The 19045-nt window shown below is 35.8% G+C and overlaps 1 protein-coding gene across 5 annotated transcripts in view; it reads right to left on the bottom strand.

Moving 5' to 3' along the window:
- spri (Src homology 2 domain-containing protein sprint) overlaps positions 1-19045 on the bottom strand; it is a 123168-nt gene that overhangs the window by 53014 nt on the left and 51109 nt on the right. For 2 of the 5 annotated variants that reach the window (XM_017086753.4, XM_017086752.4), the window contains exons 1-2: positions 16130-16273; positions 13783-13994 (exon numbers count right to left, since the gene is read on the bottom strand). The exons of the other annotated variants lie outside the window; for them this stretch is intronic. Coding sequence is in view for 1 of the 2 variants with exons in the window: in XM_017086752.4 (XP_016942241.2) it covers positions 13783-13784 (2 nt within the window). In the remaining variant the exon portion in view is untranslated. Of the gene's footprint in view, positions 1-13782; positions 13995-16129; positions 16274-19045 lie in introns of those variants that run through there. 5 annotated transcript variants of the gene reach the window in all.

Here is a 19045-nt window from a genome sequence, read left to right as displayed (position 1 = left end):
GTGCGCGACGTGTTTCCACAAAGGGGGGTTGGGAAATGGGAAGTGGGAGATGGGCAAAGGGGGTATGGGATTTTCCTTTCCACAGTCCCTCCATCACAGACCTATTTCCCCATCCATGGGTTTTAGTGTAATTGATTTCGCATTGCAATGAATGCGTTTGCTGCGTGCCCGACTCAACGATTTGAGCTCTTTGATGGCTTTTGACTTTTGTTTTCGGTCCTGTGTTGCTGTCCCCAGTACTTCAAGATTTGCTCGAGAACGCATTATAAATGCTAGAAACCAAAAAAATTTATTTTACGCTTTCTCAATATGCTAATTCAAAGGCTTGATTAATGCCACAGACAGAATTTTCTATAAATCGGTTGTTTTTGGTTAGTTATGCCATATGAAATTTAAATTTAATAAGACTGGATTTTTCAAAAAATTGTATGACAAAACTTGTATTATATAGACTTCACAAAAAATATAAGCAAAATGATTTTTGAAAAATTCTTTTTGCAGTTAGTATGTTTTTTGTTTGGAGAAACTTTTTGCATCAAAAAATTTAAGTTTTCAAGACGAGGAAAAAATTCAAAAAAGAGATTTCACGCAAATTCGAAATTTTCAATAAGTATTGAATGGTTTAAGAAAAGTATTGCATCATTAAAACGACATTTAAAATACCTTTCCATTGATGCCATGATGTTTACAAGAAGTAAGTTCAAATTATGAGTATATTTAACTTTTGTTTCGTTAAAATACTTATGCCGACCATTCATGTTAACAGATATGCCATAGTTTACTTCAAATTTTTTGTATCAATCCCTTCGGTAAGTCGAATTTAAGCCCAGTGTCATATGGCCATTAAGACTTTAGATTAATATAAGGTTTTCCAATAATTTTTTTTTAATGCTATATACTTAAAAATCTCTTAATCGATTTAAAAACGCCGAAAAATGTGAAAATCAGAACAGGGTCGTCAGGAGCGTCAACCCATGGCGACAGCATTAGCCAAATCGATTTCGACAGCATTCGCTGGTCATTGAGGTTTCCCTCCCTCCATCTTCAAGTCCCATTCCACTCTTCTTCGATACATATTTTCCCAACTCAATGGGGCTCAAGGCCTTAGCAGTCCCACCTACAAGAAATCCACGCCCACGCCTTGTCCCCCAAAATGCGTTGTGGAATGCCAGACGTTGTGGCATTTGGAGCTCAAGAATCAAATAAAAAAAAATGAAACTAGCAACAAAAACAATAACAACTTGGCAATGTTATCTAAATAAATAGATATGTGTATATGTGCCCTGTGACACGAGTCTATAAATTATGTAAATGTAAGTTTCGTTGATTTCAATGTTTCCCTTCCTTTACCCTTATAATTTGTTTTGGTGTTTGGAAATTTTCGTAAATTTTATTTTCGTTTTTCATTCGAGATTTTTATGAATTTTTAATTTGTTCATCGGGATTTGGGTGAATGAAAATTTCACACTTTTGCCCAAGAGCAATTTGTGTGATTTGTGAACTAAAAACACCGGCGGCATCAATGAAACTTCATCGTTGAAGATATCTGATAAATGTGGGATGCATTCGATATGGTGGGCGGATCGAACTTTAAGTGTATCGCTGAAACATTGTAATGCAAATGCAAATGAGGAACGTATATCTCTGAGATACTTTCGTGGGTGTAGTAAACATACGCTTGCAGAGGGTATTTCGATTTTTCTCAAATGTTTGTTAAGGCTTATCTATGAGTATATCCTTGATCCAATAATAATAATAAAGCCACAGCTACGTTATAGATTATATATTATTACAGATAGGGTATTAACTTCAATCCCCCCATCTAGTTTTTCCACCTGATTTGCTCTAGAAGTGGCCACAAGCTATTTGTTTACAATTTACTTCGTGTTAAATTAAAAGTGAAGAAAAAAATGCCAATTCGTTTTTGTCGTTTTTATTGAAATCTTTAGAAGTTCATGCTTAAGAACCATAGAGTAGATAAACATTATAACCATGGGGTACAACTATTAGGAAATCAACACCAACTACCTATAGTTTGATTTTTGTTTTGAGCACAAATCGTAAACATATTTTCGATAGTGCTGTGATTTTCCTTAACCACGGAATCGCATCGCTCTCATAACACATTGAACTCTCATTTATCTGTGAGATAGTTTTTTGTGTGTTTCCATCTTATTTTATTTTTGTGGGCCAAAAGCTAAACCAGTGACTAATGGGTTGCCTCACGCAGTTGAAAAGGAAACGAAATTCGCCGCTTACACAATTTGTATCTATCAGATACCGCGCCAAACTTAATTTGCTTGGTAGCCAAAGATGCTGATGGTGAAAGGCGCCGCTAAAAAATATCGCCAGAAAAGCAAAACACGCGCAGCCAATAGAGGCGTTGAAATATTTATGATACGGGGCAGCTAAATAATGCACACGGCAAGAAATGCAGTTCGAAATTAAAGATTAAACTTAAAGATTGATTATTATTATCTGTTATAACGAATTTAAACTACTTGTTTTTAGACACCTTCATATTCTACATTTATTTAACTAATTTGTACCCCTAGTTTAAATATTCTTGCTCTACAAGCCTACCTATCTTCCTCAATAAAAGTATCTTGAAAACAAGAATTGTGTTAAACCATTATGGCAATTTGGTGTAATAATCGGAGCATGGCTGATATGATTCATTAATCTAATTTTCTACTGTGCAGCTAAGCTACTTTTGGGGCTGCCGTTTCCCGCTGCTGAAGTTTACCGATGTTGCTCCATTTGTATCTTACGGTTTGTAGTTGCAAAACTTGACCATACAATAGAAACACAGCAGAAAACAACACAAACTGCACACAAAAATATGAAAGTGCAACAACTGCAGCAGCAACAACTACAGAAGCATGAAAAAAGAAGCAGATTTTGAGCAACAACAAAAAAACCTGCTCAGCAACTTTTACGCTGCGCCCTCGTGGAACGCAAGTGTATGCCATTGGCAGTCTGAAAAGTGTAAAAATAAAAACAAAACCAACCGCAGCAAAAGATACAACAACGGTAACTCCACAGCGGTCCCAGCAAAAATGCAGATAATTCAAAAAAATCCGAGAATAAAAGATAACTTGGTAAAGTCGAAGATGATATACACTTGTATTTCATAATAAAATGATAAAAGTAATATCATTTCTATATGGTTTCTTCCTATATATATTATTTTTTTTAATTGTATCTATTCAGTAGTATTCAACAAGTTTTTAAAGTAGATATTCTTTTATAAAGGGAAAATTTATATTGATTAGTTATCAATTAAATAACCTATATATGGTATCATCCTTAATATCTAAGTTTTTTATAGTTGTATCTATTCAGTAGTATTCAAAATGTTTTTAAAGTAGGTATTCCTTTAATAAGGGGAAGATTAATGATGATAGCTAAGACATTAAATTCCAAACATTTCTTATAGACTTCTTAATAAAAATATATATAAGTCTTTTACAAACTTACGATCCAATTCGTAATAGTCTCTACAAAACTATAAAAATCAAACGCAAAACATAATGAAAGCTGCGGCATCGCTGTCCATCGGGAAAATTAACATGTAGCCAAGTAAAAGGGGTCGAATTATTATTTCCCCATCGGAGATCGGCGGGAACGACTTCCCACCAGCTGACGTCATGACATACATAGTTATATAGTTCTAATTGATGAGACGAGAGCTTAACTGCCCTACGATTTTGTCGAATGGGGAGACCAAGGGATCGAGAATGGAGAATCGTGAAAAGCACAACGAATTTCAAACTGGGCGTGTGGGGCTCTAATTAAAGAGAAATATGCGCACAACAGTCCATCGGTCATAATCCTATAGAGATCACTTAACGAAACGAATGTCGAATGGTTAACGATTCGTTGCCAGAGTTGTAAACATCTTGGAAATCAATTGGATGTGCTTTATAAATACGAAAGTCCATAATCCAGATGCGGCTTTCATTTCGGATTTTATAGATAGCACTGGGTTTAAAAAGGGGGTTTTCAATAGTAGTTTGAGATTGGCTACTTTTCTTTGATAGGCTTCCTATAGATCGCTCTTAAAATATGATGGGAACTTAAGAAATATTTACAAGATTATCATAAAGCTTTGTTAGAACTAATCATAATAATTATTTACTTATTGTTGATAATTAACTTAATTTAATGCCCCCTTACCAAAATGCTGATACTTCAAAAGAACCATATAATCAATCAAGTCGTTAGCCAATAATCATGCCAAATATGTATGTTAAGCACGCACATCTTTCAAATTAGTCCTCCAAAAGACGAGAAAATCATGCTCGAAACGGTCGATCGATCGATCGTCTTTCGGCCCACGGATCTGTAAACTGAAATGCGGAAATTACCGATGTCATTTTGAAGTCGTGTGTGCGTGATTCCCAAAGATCGATCGATGAATGGGCCAAGCATTTGGCAATTGGCGTTGTCACTGAATTCACACACGAAATGTTGATTTATGACGACACTAGATACAAAAGTTGACACTTTCGCCGTTTCGATTTGAATAGGAACGCGATCTATTTGCATACGAAGCACCAGAGACTGAGAGTCAAATGAAGTGAAATGAAATGGGATGTTGGAAATTAGCATAAACGATCATTCGATTGGAAATTCATTGATCTTTTATGTGGCGTTCTTGTCTCCATAATATCGTTTTGTTTTGTTGTCTCTGGGTCAAGTCAATGGTACCGTTACAATCTGCTCTATAAAGCTTTTAATTTATCTCTCTTTATATTTCTCTATTTTGTTTTTATTACCCCCTTTTTGTTTTGACTCCGCTCTATCGCAGAGATTATAAAAATATTTTTTATTACAATATATATATTATATTCGTAGGCATGATGTTTTCTAAGTGTTTTACATCGAATTAAGTTGATTTTCGTTGTTTTTACGAGATGTTATTTTTACGCCTTCGACTTGTTGAATCATTTGACAGGCGAGCATAAAACGCAATTTGAAAGAAATACGCTGAGCACTCAGACAGAGCCACTCGGAAAAAAAAACAAAACAAACGTGGGTCGGGAGAAACTTAGAGATACACTCCACATGCACAAAATACAATCCACATCGTACACATATGTAGATATGGCAATAGTTATAAAATGCAAACTTACTTAACACCAAACGACAGTAAGACCTACCGCACCCCTATTCGTAATCTCCAAAAGACTTTAACAAATGCACCACACATTATTATAACGATAATACCCACATTCCCTATAAGAAAGTAAACCTCATATGAATTCTAGATAATACAATCTTAGGTATTTGAATAATATTAAGTACTTATAGATACGAAAAATGTGGAACCCATCTTATAAAATATAATTTATCCTATCCTTTCAAGTTAAATTAAATGTTTATACATTTTCTAGGACTTTGTTCATATGGAAGCCGTCTTACTAAATACTAGATAATAAAATTGTAGGTATTTGAATAATATCACTCACTTATGGATACGAAAAGTATGGAACCCATATTATAAAAGATATTTTATCCTATCCGTTCAAGTTATAAGAAATGTTTATACATTTTCTCGGACTTGAATCATATTGCGGAAGCCATCTTAATAAATAAAATATTTTCTTTCTGTGCAATGAGCAGAATATGGGAATAGAGGGAAGTATTTTGCTAGGGAAAAAAGCGAAAGAGTGGCACGATCGTTGGTTATTGCCACGAGCTGTGGAATGAACAAGTGCGAAAAGGGTGTCGTTGGGTCAATCTTAATTGCTTTTGGAGGAAGGGGAGTTTGAAGAGTTAACAGATGATTTTGCTGTTGCAGCAACTGAAGTTCCGGGAGATAATTGAAATGGTTTACATAAATGGCATAGTCAGAAAGCTATGTATACCATTGGGCATTTACAAAATGTTTTTAAACTTAAGAAAAATACCTACATAGTCTTTCACAACATTTTGGAAACCAGGCATATAGATCAAAGTACGAATATAACTTTTTATAACATTTCTTAACCCAAGATTATTTTATGCCAATGATTTTCATCTCGTTTTTTATTGGTCAATAATCGCCCGTATGTTTGAGATACTTCTTATTTATGAACCCGTTCTCTATCGATCCTCAGTTAATACCTCACCCACACTCGATTGAAAAAATGAATAAAAAAAAGAGAAAAAAGCTGCAGTCGAAGACCTGAGCAACCTGCTCTGCTGGAATGTGCCCGTCCCCACTCACAGATAAAAAATAACACACAAAAAATCCAAGGAAAATCGAAGGCAAAGGGGATGGTGGCTGGGCTAGTATCTGATTACAGTTTGAATGGTTGCAATGAACCAGAAAATTTGCTTTTGTATGCTCTGGTTACTTTTCCTCGGTGTTTGTGAGTGTTCTTTGCCCAGATACTGGTACTTTTTAGCCGCAGGTGGTGGCGGAAAGTTAAGGGAACGGCCAGCAGAGGGAACCACCTAACAAAGAAGCAGGTGCAGGTGCTGCACAGCACAAAAATCATTGGGTTCTTTATTCATACTTCCTAAAACAATGCAAAACATGTAAATTAGAAAAATCCCAACATTTTGTTGTCATTTTAAGGGTGTAAGGAAAATTTAGGGATGCTTAATATTAAGAAAGTGTAAGATATAGAACCAATAGACAATACATAAGAATGTGTTGTGTTTTAATATTATAACCATCTATGTTTTTTAGCTGTGGAAAAAAATCTATTCTTAATATATTATATTTAAAACTGAAACTGATCTGTTAGTGGTATAAGGAACTTGACTGATTAAAAACATTAGATATTTTTGAAAAAGATAATTCTAAGAAATGGTACAAGATCACATGTACTATTTAATATAATATCGATAAAGTTTATATATCTATATTTAAAACTGAAACTAATATGTTAATAGTGGTATAAGGAACTTGACTGCTTCCAAACATTAGATATTTTTGAAAAAGATATCATTCCAAGAACTGGTACAAGATGGCATGTTACTGTTTAATATAATATCGATAAAGTTTAGTTTTCAAGAACCTGTTACTTTATATACAATATCAATATGGTTTATTTTCAAGAACCCATGACTTTCCCATATTTTTTTTTTGGTGACTGGAATACCCCACTTTACTCCTCTCTTTCCACTTTCCTTGGTCATTTTATCCGAGGTGAAACGGACACAAAACGTGACTGGCAACAAGTTGAAGCCGAAACTAAGGCGAAACTGAGGCGAAAACTTGAGGCTCGAATGGCCGAGTGAAGTGCGGCAACGTTTTCTTACCGATGGTACGACAATTACAGTTATTTTATGAGTTTGCAGAGCATAACCAACATCAGTCGAGAACATCGGCATCCGAATCCCAATCCCAATCCACATCCAAACACATCGTTTGGCCACTTCATTTTGCAAAGAGAGCGGAAATTTAATGAGCAACACGCCCTCGCAGTTGCAGAATCTGCTGCCACACTTTTCGCCCCACATCATGTGGTGCATTCATTCCGTATCCATCAGATACTTTATTTCACCCGGGGCAAAAAGGCAGCACAGCATCCACATCCACATCCACTGTAATGATGCGTTTAGCAGATTATGAGCTCAGCTCCCGGGCCAAATTGGAGCAGCCGGCGAAGAAACAGAGCTGGAAATTACTAAATTGCAAACGCAGTACCGCATTTTGTGGTCATTTAGAAACTGCGAAAAACTGCATCTATCGCTCGAGGGATACTTTTCGAGGTGATTTAAAACGTGCGGTAGGACATGGATGGTTGAAAATAACATAGTTATACTTTGACAATCAGTTAAATTGCCGGCAGACGTCTGGTAATTGGAATTTTTTGTCCCCAGTTTATAAAAAATGTAAGTAAAACGCTGTTTGAAATGGTTTTTTGTGTAAGTTAGTTGAGCTAAGTTATTTATGACAGACTTCGAACAATTAGGAACGTATTTTACTACTTGGTAGTTAGCTTATTATGCTGCTGTACTATGTATGCTTATTACTTTATACAACAACTAAAGTATAAAGGTTACTTTTAATTTAGTAATTTGAGTTAAATTTATTTTTGACAGACTTTAAACATTCAGAAATTCATTTTATTACTTGTTAGCCATGTTATTTTGATTTATTAGCAAGTAAACAATATTGGGTTCTGTAAAATAAGCTTGAATTGATATAACTACAAGTCTTATCAACATATTTACATAAAATGTAGAGAAAAACAAAGCCGTTAAAATAGATTCTACAATTACTTCATAACCTTCTTACTCAAAATGTATAAAAACCCAATTTGGATGCCGAAAAAAGATTAATATAGGTTAAGTTTGAGAGTTTCCTTGTTAAATAGAGGTGAAAACCCAGGCTTCGAGGCCTTGAAAATCCCCATTATTTATGCTCCGCTCAACCCCTCGGTACTGGTTAAGTGGGACAGCTACAAATCGCTTCATTTACGAGCCACAACACTCCACGACATGCCACTTTCACATAAAAATGCCAAAACAGAGCAACGAAATGTTGGCCAAAACCAACTGTTGTCAGGCCAACTTGCAGGCAAATCAATCGGTTCGGTTAAGTTAACCTGGTCTGGAGTGTGTGTTTTGCGGTATATAGTTTATGGCAGTATAATACACTCCCCCCCCCCCCCCAAAAAAAAACAGAAAATTCGGGGGGCGGGTGCCGAGAGAAATGCGGCAACGCCGCTCAAACTTCAACTTGGCCATGTGGCATGTCAATTTTTCCACCATTTGCGGCAATTTTTTTTCGTTTTCGGTCATTTTTCCTTTTCTTTTTTTCCCCCGACTTTTATTTTTTATTTGTGTTTATTGTGAGATGGCAAAAGCAAAAGGTTATGCCCGCCCCCGCTCCTTTAATTCCACCGATTTCGTTGCCGTTCGTTTAATTTTATTGCCTAATTTTCAACTTTGATTGCTGACACACCCCTCCAAACAGCAAAAAAAAAAAAAAAAAAAATACAAAACCCCACCCTCTTTCTCCCGTCACTTTCACGCTCGTTGACATTTCTTTTGGCAGAGATTTCCCACCATTTTCCCGCAGTTTAACTTTCAATTTTCGCCAGTCAAAGTGCCACCGATATAATCCATTTTTATATTTTATTTAGCATTTTTATGTGCATTATTACAGGGTCGGAGGATATTAAGCGCTTCATTTAGTACGGGGGGCGAAAAAATATCATAAAGAAATTAACATTTTCTCAGCTCCTTTGGGGAAAAATGGCTGAGAGGAGAGAAAAGCTCATTATCCCATTACCTGAGGGAAATCCACAAAAGGATCATTAACTACAATTTACTGCCGCTTTTGTGGCATAGAAAGTTGCTCTTGGCGCAACAACATCTGTCTTGGGGAAACTCTTAAATCTCAACCGGTATATAAATTGAGATATACTAGATAAATTTGGCCTATAATTTAAGCGTAATGCCTGGCTGTAAAGTGTAAGTAAATTGTCAAATTCACCTATCTGATCTTTCCATTAGAAGAAAAACAAAGAATGAATCTGTTTTAGAGACTTGTGAAGTGCAGCTCCACAATTTGATTGCAGTAACATTAAAAATATACAACCTTTTTATCGCGTTTAGTTTTAGTTACTCTTTATAAACCCACTTGCATTTCAGCTAGTGCGGTTTGATAATCCATAAAAAAAGCCACTAAAAGCTTAACGATTTTCGATTTTATCATTTGAGTGACATCCACTTTTCAATGCTTCAATAAGAACCCAAAAAACGTAAAGTTGCTGTCGTCAAAAAACGAAGACATCCGCTTCTCTTGTTTTTGCTATCAATATCACTATAACTAGTTTAAATCGAAAAGGAAAGAGGAAATTAACTTTAACAAGTTTTCTGCAGCTCAACAAAAATTGTCATAGAAGGATGATTATTAAAAAACCGCATAAATATAAAATAGAACTGATAGAACTAATATCCATAGAAAATATTTTTACACTTCTTGTAAGCTTTTTTTTGAAGAATACTTGATAATAGTTAGTTGGAATTTATGTAATATTTTTTTAACAGTGTCAGACAACCACGTAAAACTTTTTTCATAAATCTTTCCCCTTCTCCTTCATTTTGTATTTTGCTTTGTGGGTTTTGGCCACATTCTCATTTACCACGAATCCGGAAAATCGCTAAACATATGCGTCCAAAATATTAGCACATTTAAAAAAGTACCACAATAAAAATGGGATTTTATATTGGTAAAAAAGCTCAAACACCTTCCCATATTTATATTATATGTATTTAAATAAAAATAATAATATTTAAATAAATAATAATAATATTTAATATACTTTGTCAAAAATACCATTTAAAACTATTTATATATATTTAACTATACATTAGTTCATGGCAATGGTATGGCTTTTTGGCTATAAGCAATATGTTCCACAGACCAACAGTTAAACCCCCTTATAAAAGGTGTCTTTATAAAAAACCTCTTAAATTTGTGGATAATATTTCGACCACAATTGTGTTAAGTAACGCATATCGCCTCATGTGGTCACCTGTTTTGAACGTGGGGTGCCAATGTTGTGGCAAGAGATATTTATTTCGAGGGTTTGAATTCTGCTTGGGCTTTTTGACTTAAGTTCGGGTTTGGTGAGGCAAATCAGCCCACGCGCACAGATTGCGAATATCTGCGTATCTCTCAGATAGACGAGCTGCCAGCCAGCCAACCAACTATCAATGGCATCGGCAACAAGAAGTTGGCTTTGTCTTTCGCTGATTTCCCCCTGTAGGCGGCTGTGCTTCCAGTTGGCTTCTTGGCTTGATTAAATATTGCCAACGACAACGGCGGAGGCCGAATCTCGAGTGGGAAAGATGGGAAAGAGCGTCGTCGCGACTTCGTCATCGTCTGATGCCGCCTTTTTAGCTCGAATCTTAAATCTCCGGATCGCCCATTCTCCCTGGTTTTTAGTTTTTAGTCCCCCCCTTAAGCCCCTTCTGTATGAAAAACCCCTTTGTGGCCCCCTGACAACCCACAATTTGCAGTGCGTCGTCAACGTCTGAAGTATCTTGAACAAAAAGCAAAGAAGATGCCAGAGTACACGGAAGTGAGGCAACAAAAAAAAAAAAAAAAGAAACCAGAAAAATACCAAAAAAAAAATGAATTGAGTTGCTCGTCATAGCCCCGCCCCTGCCTTTTTGCAACAAGCTTCAATTGAGTGATGCTAAAGATCGCAATTATTTGTACATCGTCTGACTCTCGGGGACCCTGAAAAAAGTTTTACGCTGTTTACAAGAGGTTCAGGGATTTCGGTGGCCAGAGCAATTTTAATTTACCATGGGAATTCGTATCAAAATAATTGCCCAAATGAGCTTTGAAAATGATTTAATCACTAAACATTCATTTAAAAGGTAAAGCATACGACTGAGAATAGAAACAAATAAATTATATAGTATTTTTAATCAAACATCTTTCATAACAATTTATCCAAATAAATTTCAAAGTTCCATAACAACTGGGGTGTACACAACTCTTTGGAAATACGTCAATCAAAATTGTGAACCACTATTAACATCAATTTAAGCTGAACAAATCCCCTTCGTTCTCCTATCAAATTCTTAAACAATTAAATGACCGGCTACTGTTACAATTTCGATGCACAACGAAAATCCCATTATTTCTCTGGGAATTACGCAATGGCCAAGTTATTGAGATACCGACGAGGAGTTTTGTAATCGGTTATTGGGATGTAAGAGTGGCATTTGGAATGGGAACGGGCACTACAAAATGGGTTACGAATTGGGTATTGTGGGGGCCAAACAAAAATCGGAGACGTTGATAAGGCAGGTGCCCTTTCTTTTGCTCTTGGAAGTTCAAATTGGCCCGAAGCTGATAACAAATCGGGTAAGAAAAAGAGGAAATGGGGAGTTGATTCCGTCTTCTACTTATAGAATGCAATTTGTTGTTGTTGACTTTACAATTGCCTGCGGTTGAAATCTAGATTTGACTTCAGTTTGCTTTTCAAAATCTATTTGAATGTTTGTCCAGCGCATACACTGGGAAAATAAGAACCCATTTCGGTTAAGATATTTTTTATCTTTAGGGGAAAAATTTTTTTTTTTTTAATAGGTAGAAATATGATCAACTGTATATCTTTTATTGATGCATTTAATGAAAAGGTTCAAACATTTCAATTTAAAATTAAAATATTATTTTTACTTTCATTCAACTGAAAAGATAAGTTCAAATTATAAAGCCAGCGGTGGGTATCGAACTCGGTTTTTTGTTAAGAGAAGCAGATATTCCAAAATGTTGTGATCTAACGTTACTAAGAGATCAGAACTATTATAACAAATTCATTAGATAACTGCTTTTTACGAGAGTTCAACTTCATTTAATTTGTTGTTCGGTGTAGATAAAATAGTAATCGTGGAAAGGGAGGAAACCGCGACTTCGGGAAGCAGACAAACAAATTACAAAGAAATTGTCGTCGTCGCCTGTTGTTTTTGGGCACATCATCGATTGACCGTCGATATCTGAGGCGCCTTCCTCCCCTCACGACTACCCCCATCCCCATTTCCATCGAAGAACTTTCCTAACAAAATGTTTTCCCCTTATCGCTTTCAGGTGGCAACTTTGATTGGTTGGGATGATGTCGGCATGTTAGGGGGTCAGTTGTTGTAAGAGTCTTAAACGTTCCGTCGTGTTTTGTCACATCTATCTGACCAAAACTCAGAACCCCCTCCCCTGCGCTTTGTTTGTGTTTTGCGCAGTGCAAGACCATTGATAAGGAAAAGCCGGAATATTTGTTGCACATGTGGAGTTTTGGATGGGGGAATTACAATTAGAGGGGGATTTGACTTCAAATCGAAGGGTGAGAATCGTCATTAAGTCAACCGCTCTGGGCACTTTGAAATGTGTATGTAATCTCTATACCAGACATTAATTGCCTAGGGTAGGTTGTATTATATCTTTAAAATTGTGCAATCAAGTTATTATTAACTTTGCCCTAGGCGTAGTTTCAATATCTATAAGGGCATACAGAAAATTATATTTCTGCGATGTATAGATATAAACATTTTCCCATTTTAAAATAAGTCGATTTAGCTTTTGATAAATTAAATTTGTCTATACAATATCAAGCAGATAAGGTTTAATACATGATATCCAAGAAATTTAAAACATGGTTACTCATGATTATTTTATCAATATTCGCCGAGAACCACTATCAATTGATTAAAGCGTAGTTGGTGTTTTTTTATTTCGATCGATCAGAGGCAGAGAAAATCCTGACGTTCTCATCTGAGTTGAAAATGTTCTTAAAAAAGAACGACATTTTTGAAGTTGAAAATATTTTTATTTGGCTCGAATAAAGTTGAATTGGCGGTATTTACATTATATATCTAAAGAAAATAAACTATTAGTCCAGTCAGTAGTGTAACTTATCAAAAAGTTGTTAAATAAACTCAATCTAACTTTTCTCTTCTCACCAATAATACCAAACGTCCTTACAAGGTTTTTAAGAACGAATGGTTTCAATTCAAGAACAATATACTTAAATATTTCTCTCTGGGTACTAAACTATTTGTATCTTTAAGCAAAACAATCTTATACTTTGAATATTCGGTTTTTCTTTCCGTTAAACATTTATCACTAGCGTTATTTGCCTTGAAAATATTTTACAGAGCGTAAACCCCGAGTTCTTTTTAGCAATTCTACCCAAGTAATCTCCCCTAAAAATGCATAAAGAATTCTTTTATCTTCATTATTGAGTGCAGTTTTTGTGTTGGTAGCGAAACAATTTTTCATTTATAATCTTTTTTCAGTCGTTTTTGCAATTTTGCATTACTTACATGTTGCTGCTTTCTGTCTCGTGTTTCTCTATGCAAATTTCAGAGGGGAGAAGAGACTCTGTCTCTTTCTCTCCCTGGCTCTTCCGTCTCTTTCGCGCTTCTGGATGCGATGACAAGTTCGTTGACTGATGAAAGAGTTTCTACTCGTATTGTTTAAAATGCAACTTCTTGCACTATTTTTCGAAGCTTCGATGGCATTTTTACAGTTTGCACTTTTCGTTATTAGTTCATTGAATTGAAATGGATGAAATCAAGAATATTTAAGAATTAATTATTATGTTTTCTGCTGAAGAATCGTTTAGCCAGTCATTCTCTCAATTCATTCGAGTGGTTGTCATGACAATAAAACCGAAAAAAAAACCCCATTGCTGACCATCGCCTCTTGATATGTAAATAAAATGGAAAATTCACTCAAGCGTACAATGCACGTTAATGAAACTCCACACTCCAAAACGGGCAACAAAAAGTGTTGGAAAAACCTGAACAATTTTCATGGTGGAAAAACTAAGAGCAAAAATGGCAGTACTGACCAAACACGGGAAAATAACTTACATTTAAAGCTACATTAAATGTTGGAATTAAAAAAAAATATGGCAAAATGCTAAGACCATTTTTGTAAAGACGCTTCATGAAGATGTAAAAAAAAAAATTTAAAATGCCATAAACAAATATAGAAACAGCTTACAAAAAAATGATAAAAAGCAGTATTCAAAAAACTCTACGTGGATTTTCCCTGCGGCTTTTCCCGCCCAACTCCAATCTGCAATTTGTTTAGGTTTCGGTGAGTGCTTTTCCACATTTACAGTTAATAAACGTTAACCGCAAGTGGCCTAGTCTCAGTCCATTAACCATTAAACACATATTGGAATGCGGCTGAGGAGAATCGCATCTTAAGGGGCCTCAGCATGTGCTAGCAATTCTTCTGCCCATTCTTCGCCACAGCCCTTCGTTCTTCCCCTCTTTGGAAAACTGAAGTGTCGTCACATTTGTTGTTAAATTGATTTGCCGATCGTCTCGAATGACATTAATGATGGAAAAACCGAAAAGGATTGTGGAAAAGCGAGAGGAGAAACCAAACTAAAGTGCTGCCAGAGGAAATTATGATTTCAACAAGCTATTTTCGGACTACACCCCGAATATGAATATGAAGAGTTGATCTGGTATTTTTAGTTTACACCAAATATTCAAGAAAACTTTGGAGTTAACGAGAAAAACGGCTGGATGTTCTAAGCATCCAAAATAAATACAAAAACAGGTGATTGACTACTTAGGGAACAGATGTATTTAGTTACCTACAAATTTGTATAGCATATTTAAGAAAATTTTAACTATTTTTCAAATTATCTTTAAGGAACAAGACTTTCTTCAAATCTACAAACAATATTTCTAAAAGAAATTTTATCATATTCCATATTTCTAATGAATTTAATAGGTCTACGGATTTATTTCTAAAAGATATTTTATCACATTCCATATTTCTAATGAAATTAATAGGTTTTCGGATTCGAAAATGTTAGTTTATGGCTTTAAAAGTTTTTACTAAAAGCTGGTATAGTATATACAGTTTTTAAAGTGGTTACCCATGATTTTACAAATTGACAACAAACCAATACCCAAAAGTCATAAGTTTAGATTGTAATATCCCCACTTTTTTTTGTTAATTCAGAAGACCGTATTAGGCAATCTGCAACTCTTGCGGGTATTTTTTAGGTGTTTTTCTTTTTACATGTGATAATCGCGATAATTCCAAAGAATCTAGGACTGAGTCAGAAAGAGAGGGGGACACACTGGGGGCGAAAGAGAGGGCAACATGAGTCACCCACGAAGATCAATGTGCGACATAGATTTCAAAAAAACTGCAGGCCTTGCAAAATCAAAATCACAACCCAATGAAAACTCGTTCCAAACTCTACAAAAATTTTTAGCTCAATTTGCATTTATGGCAAAAACTTATGTGCAAAAAAAAAAAACGAAAACAAAAAAAAACACATACACACACACACACACACGGAAAGAGAAACAAAAACAAACAAAACGGCCTGTAAAAGTGGGAGTAAGAAGAAGAAACAGCGGCAGCAACATTTTTGTTTTCGGTTTCCCTCTTTGTTTTTCTTGTTCTTTGTTATTCTTTGATTATTTGTATTTGCATTGCGAAGAATTGAAATAAATAAATGAGACACAAAAACACAAATACAAGTACACACACCCACACAAACAAAAAGAACGGTAAAGCATAAAATAATTGCAAGTGTTTGTTTTCGGCTTTTTTTTTTCGCTTTTATACATGCGACACCCGAATGTTGGTTAATTATTACACGCACACACAACAAAAATGCCGCGCACTTACAAAACAAAAATTCGCAATTCGATATTATTCGCGTGTGAATTTGACAAACAACATTGTCGGCGTTTTTAAGCTTTTTTTTTAAGCAACCGCGATAGCGAACCGTTAGCGTCGAGCATTCCAATCAGAATGAACAACAACAGTAGTTTGCCGCTGGGAGAGCGAGCGAACGAAAAGCCGAAGCGGAACCGAAGAGCGCACGACCAGCAGAGAGCCGAGGAGAGCGCGCTTTTGCGGCATTGCACAAACAAAAAATATGCTTGCTCTTGTGTTTGGGTGCTTGTTTGTGTGGAACTAGTTTGCTCTCATTGCAGTTCCCATTCATCAACAATTCATTATCATCGCTGGATTCCCGTACAAAACATTGATGAAAAACTAATCGGCATATTAACAATAGTTCTTGGATACTTTTTTATGAGTTAATCATTATTATTATTTATGGAGACAAAATGAGAGTGATGTGCATTGATGAATACTTCATGAACTGCTGCCCACACATGCAAACACATTCGCTCACGCACACCAATACAAAGGCCGCTGGTAAATTGCGCAAATCGCATGTGTTTTCTCTTCTTCTTTACCCACCGTTTTGTTGTTGCCGCCGCGATCGAAATCACGAAAAACCGCCATAAAAGCGTTTGCATTGTTTTTGGTCAACTGCATTGCAGACCGCAACGCGGCATCCACACAGCCACAAAAATTAACAACATCCACTGTTGCACAGTTAAAAAAAAGAAGCAGGTCGTTTACACTTGCATCATAAATTTGTGCGATAAATAAGATTCAAGGTGTTATCAAAGTGCGTAATTTCTGTCTCTTGTATTTTTTTGAACATCGTAACCAAAACCAAACTGATGATAAATTACCAAATCATGGATCTTCAAATGTAAGTACACTTTTCCTTTCAAGTCATTTAAACTCCGCATTCTTTCAAATATAGAAATATGCACCATTTCATAAAAAAGGTCCGGGTTCGAATCCCACTGCTGGTATTTGTATAAGAATTTAAACAGTTATAGCATTCAAAAATCTCTTGGAACTAATTGAACAGTAGAATTTGTAACCCTCATTGATTCAAATGTTTTTTGTGACTCCGTATGGCTTGCATTTTTCTCTCTGTGCACCACATCAAATACTAAAATGAACGCAGGCGACTATTTAAAGACGCCATGGCAAACTCATCTAGCAAATCGAGAGGCGAGAAGGCCAAAAACCGAAGGCGGTTGCGTGCGGGGGCGTGGCAGTGGGCGGATGAGGGAATCTGGGCGAGGTCGCGAATGCTGCAACTTCAGCATTTTCCTTCCCTCGTTTTAAAATACAGTGTATGGGAAACTGATGCGATTTAAGTGTTTTTATTACTTTATCAACGTGAGTTGTAACAAAACACAAAAAAAGTGGCTTTTAAATGTTCGATATCTATAAAACTATTATTAGGGTACATTCTTGAAGTACCATTGAATGGCTGTACCTTAAAAAACTCACAAAAGCTAATATTCACTGTTCAGCTAGTAATGCCAACCGAAAGTAATTTGCATTAATAGTATAATAGTTACCTTGTCAAATAAAGTTTTCCAAGTGTATTTTGGGCCCAAAATTCATATAAAATGTTTCTAAGCTTTTTTGGCCCACTGTAAAATCAACGAAGTGGGAAAGAGAGCGATCATTTTGTTCGCTCGATTTCCAAGGAAGTGGAACGTATGTATGTATGTGATGTGAAAAACGCACACGCACACGCACACAACTTGAACGTGGGAGAGCCCTTCGTTCAAATCAAATCGTCAAAAACTGCGTCAAAGTTTTTTTTTTCTTATTGCTGTTTGCCTTTGTTGCCCTCTTATTTTTTCTGTTGTGTTATTCGCTTTGTTTTCATTGTTGTTTGGCCTGTTCTTTTACATTCTTTTACATTTTGAATGGCCTCGACCGATCGAGCAAGTTGAACGGGAATAAGAAGAAGAGGAATAAGGAGAAGCAGAGAGAGGAGTTGGGAGTGGGAGTAAGCGAGAGCAGAGGGAGAGAGAGATCGACCAGCTGTTGCGACCAAAGCTTTTGCTTTTGTTATCCCAATTGAAGCAGAAACTGGCTCCAAAAAGAGCAAAAGAGAAAGAGAGGGATATTCCAATTCCAGAAGGAATGCCGCTTTTACTTTACTTCCCATTTCCATTTCCATTTGACCAAGTTGACAAATTGGCTCTGACATTCCAGAATGCGACAGAGATGGAAAGAGAGAGAGAGATGGAGGGAGAGAGACGAGAGCAAGACAGATAAATCAAAATTAATGCCATACAATTATTAATTAATGTAATGAATGTGCTATTTGCTTAGACAGATGTTGCCAACGGCCAAAAAATGGGTATTGGGCATAAAGAGGGTCGCACAATGGGCCCTACTTAAATTATGATTTCTTGACCATTTCGCCTTAATTACACATGCGAAGCCAGGTCCCACTGGGTGTGCGAGCGAGATAGGCTGAGACGCTGCACTGGTGCAAGCGGGACAGCATGTGGCTCAAATTGCAGTTACCGTTACAGTTACAGGGCTTAGGAGCAAAGTACAGTGGGCACTCGGCATACGAAACCAACCGATTATAAATAAAATAATCCCAGAAACATTTCTTACATTTTATAAAAAATTTTTTAACATTCAAAATTATAAATATTTATTCGTTTGATTTTCACAACTACCTTTTTAAAACGTTTGTTCAAAAGTGGTCCTACAGAAATGTTCAATGTTTTTTAAACCTTTGTAGGTTTTTAAAAGTAGGCAGCTAAAAAAACGGGATTTTCGGGAATAAGAACTTCATTCTTTCGGAAAAAAAAACACATTTGTGTATATTTTTAGAGTTTTTTATACATAGTGCTTTAAAAACAACACAATATATATTTTTTAAAAATTTATTTTAATCCCAAAAACATTTAAATT

This window comes from Drosophila suzukii, chromosome X (assembly GCF_043229965.1).
Source record: "Drosophila suzukii chromosome X, CBGP_Dsuzu_IsoJpt1.0, whole genome shotgun sequence".
Classification (NCBI taxonomy): domain Eukaryota; kingdom Metazoa; phylum Arthropoda; class Insecta; order Diptera; family Drosophilidae; genus Drosophila; species Drosophila suzukii.
The sequence above is the reverse complement of the archived record's forward strand: the minus strand, read 5'-3'. Positions and strand labels throughout refer to the sequence as shown.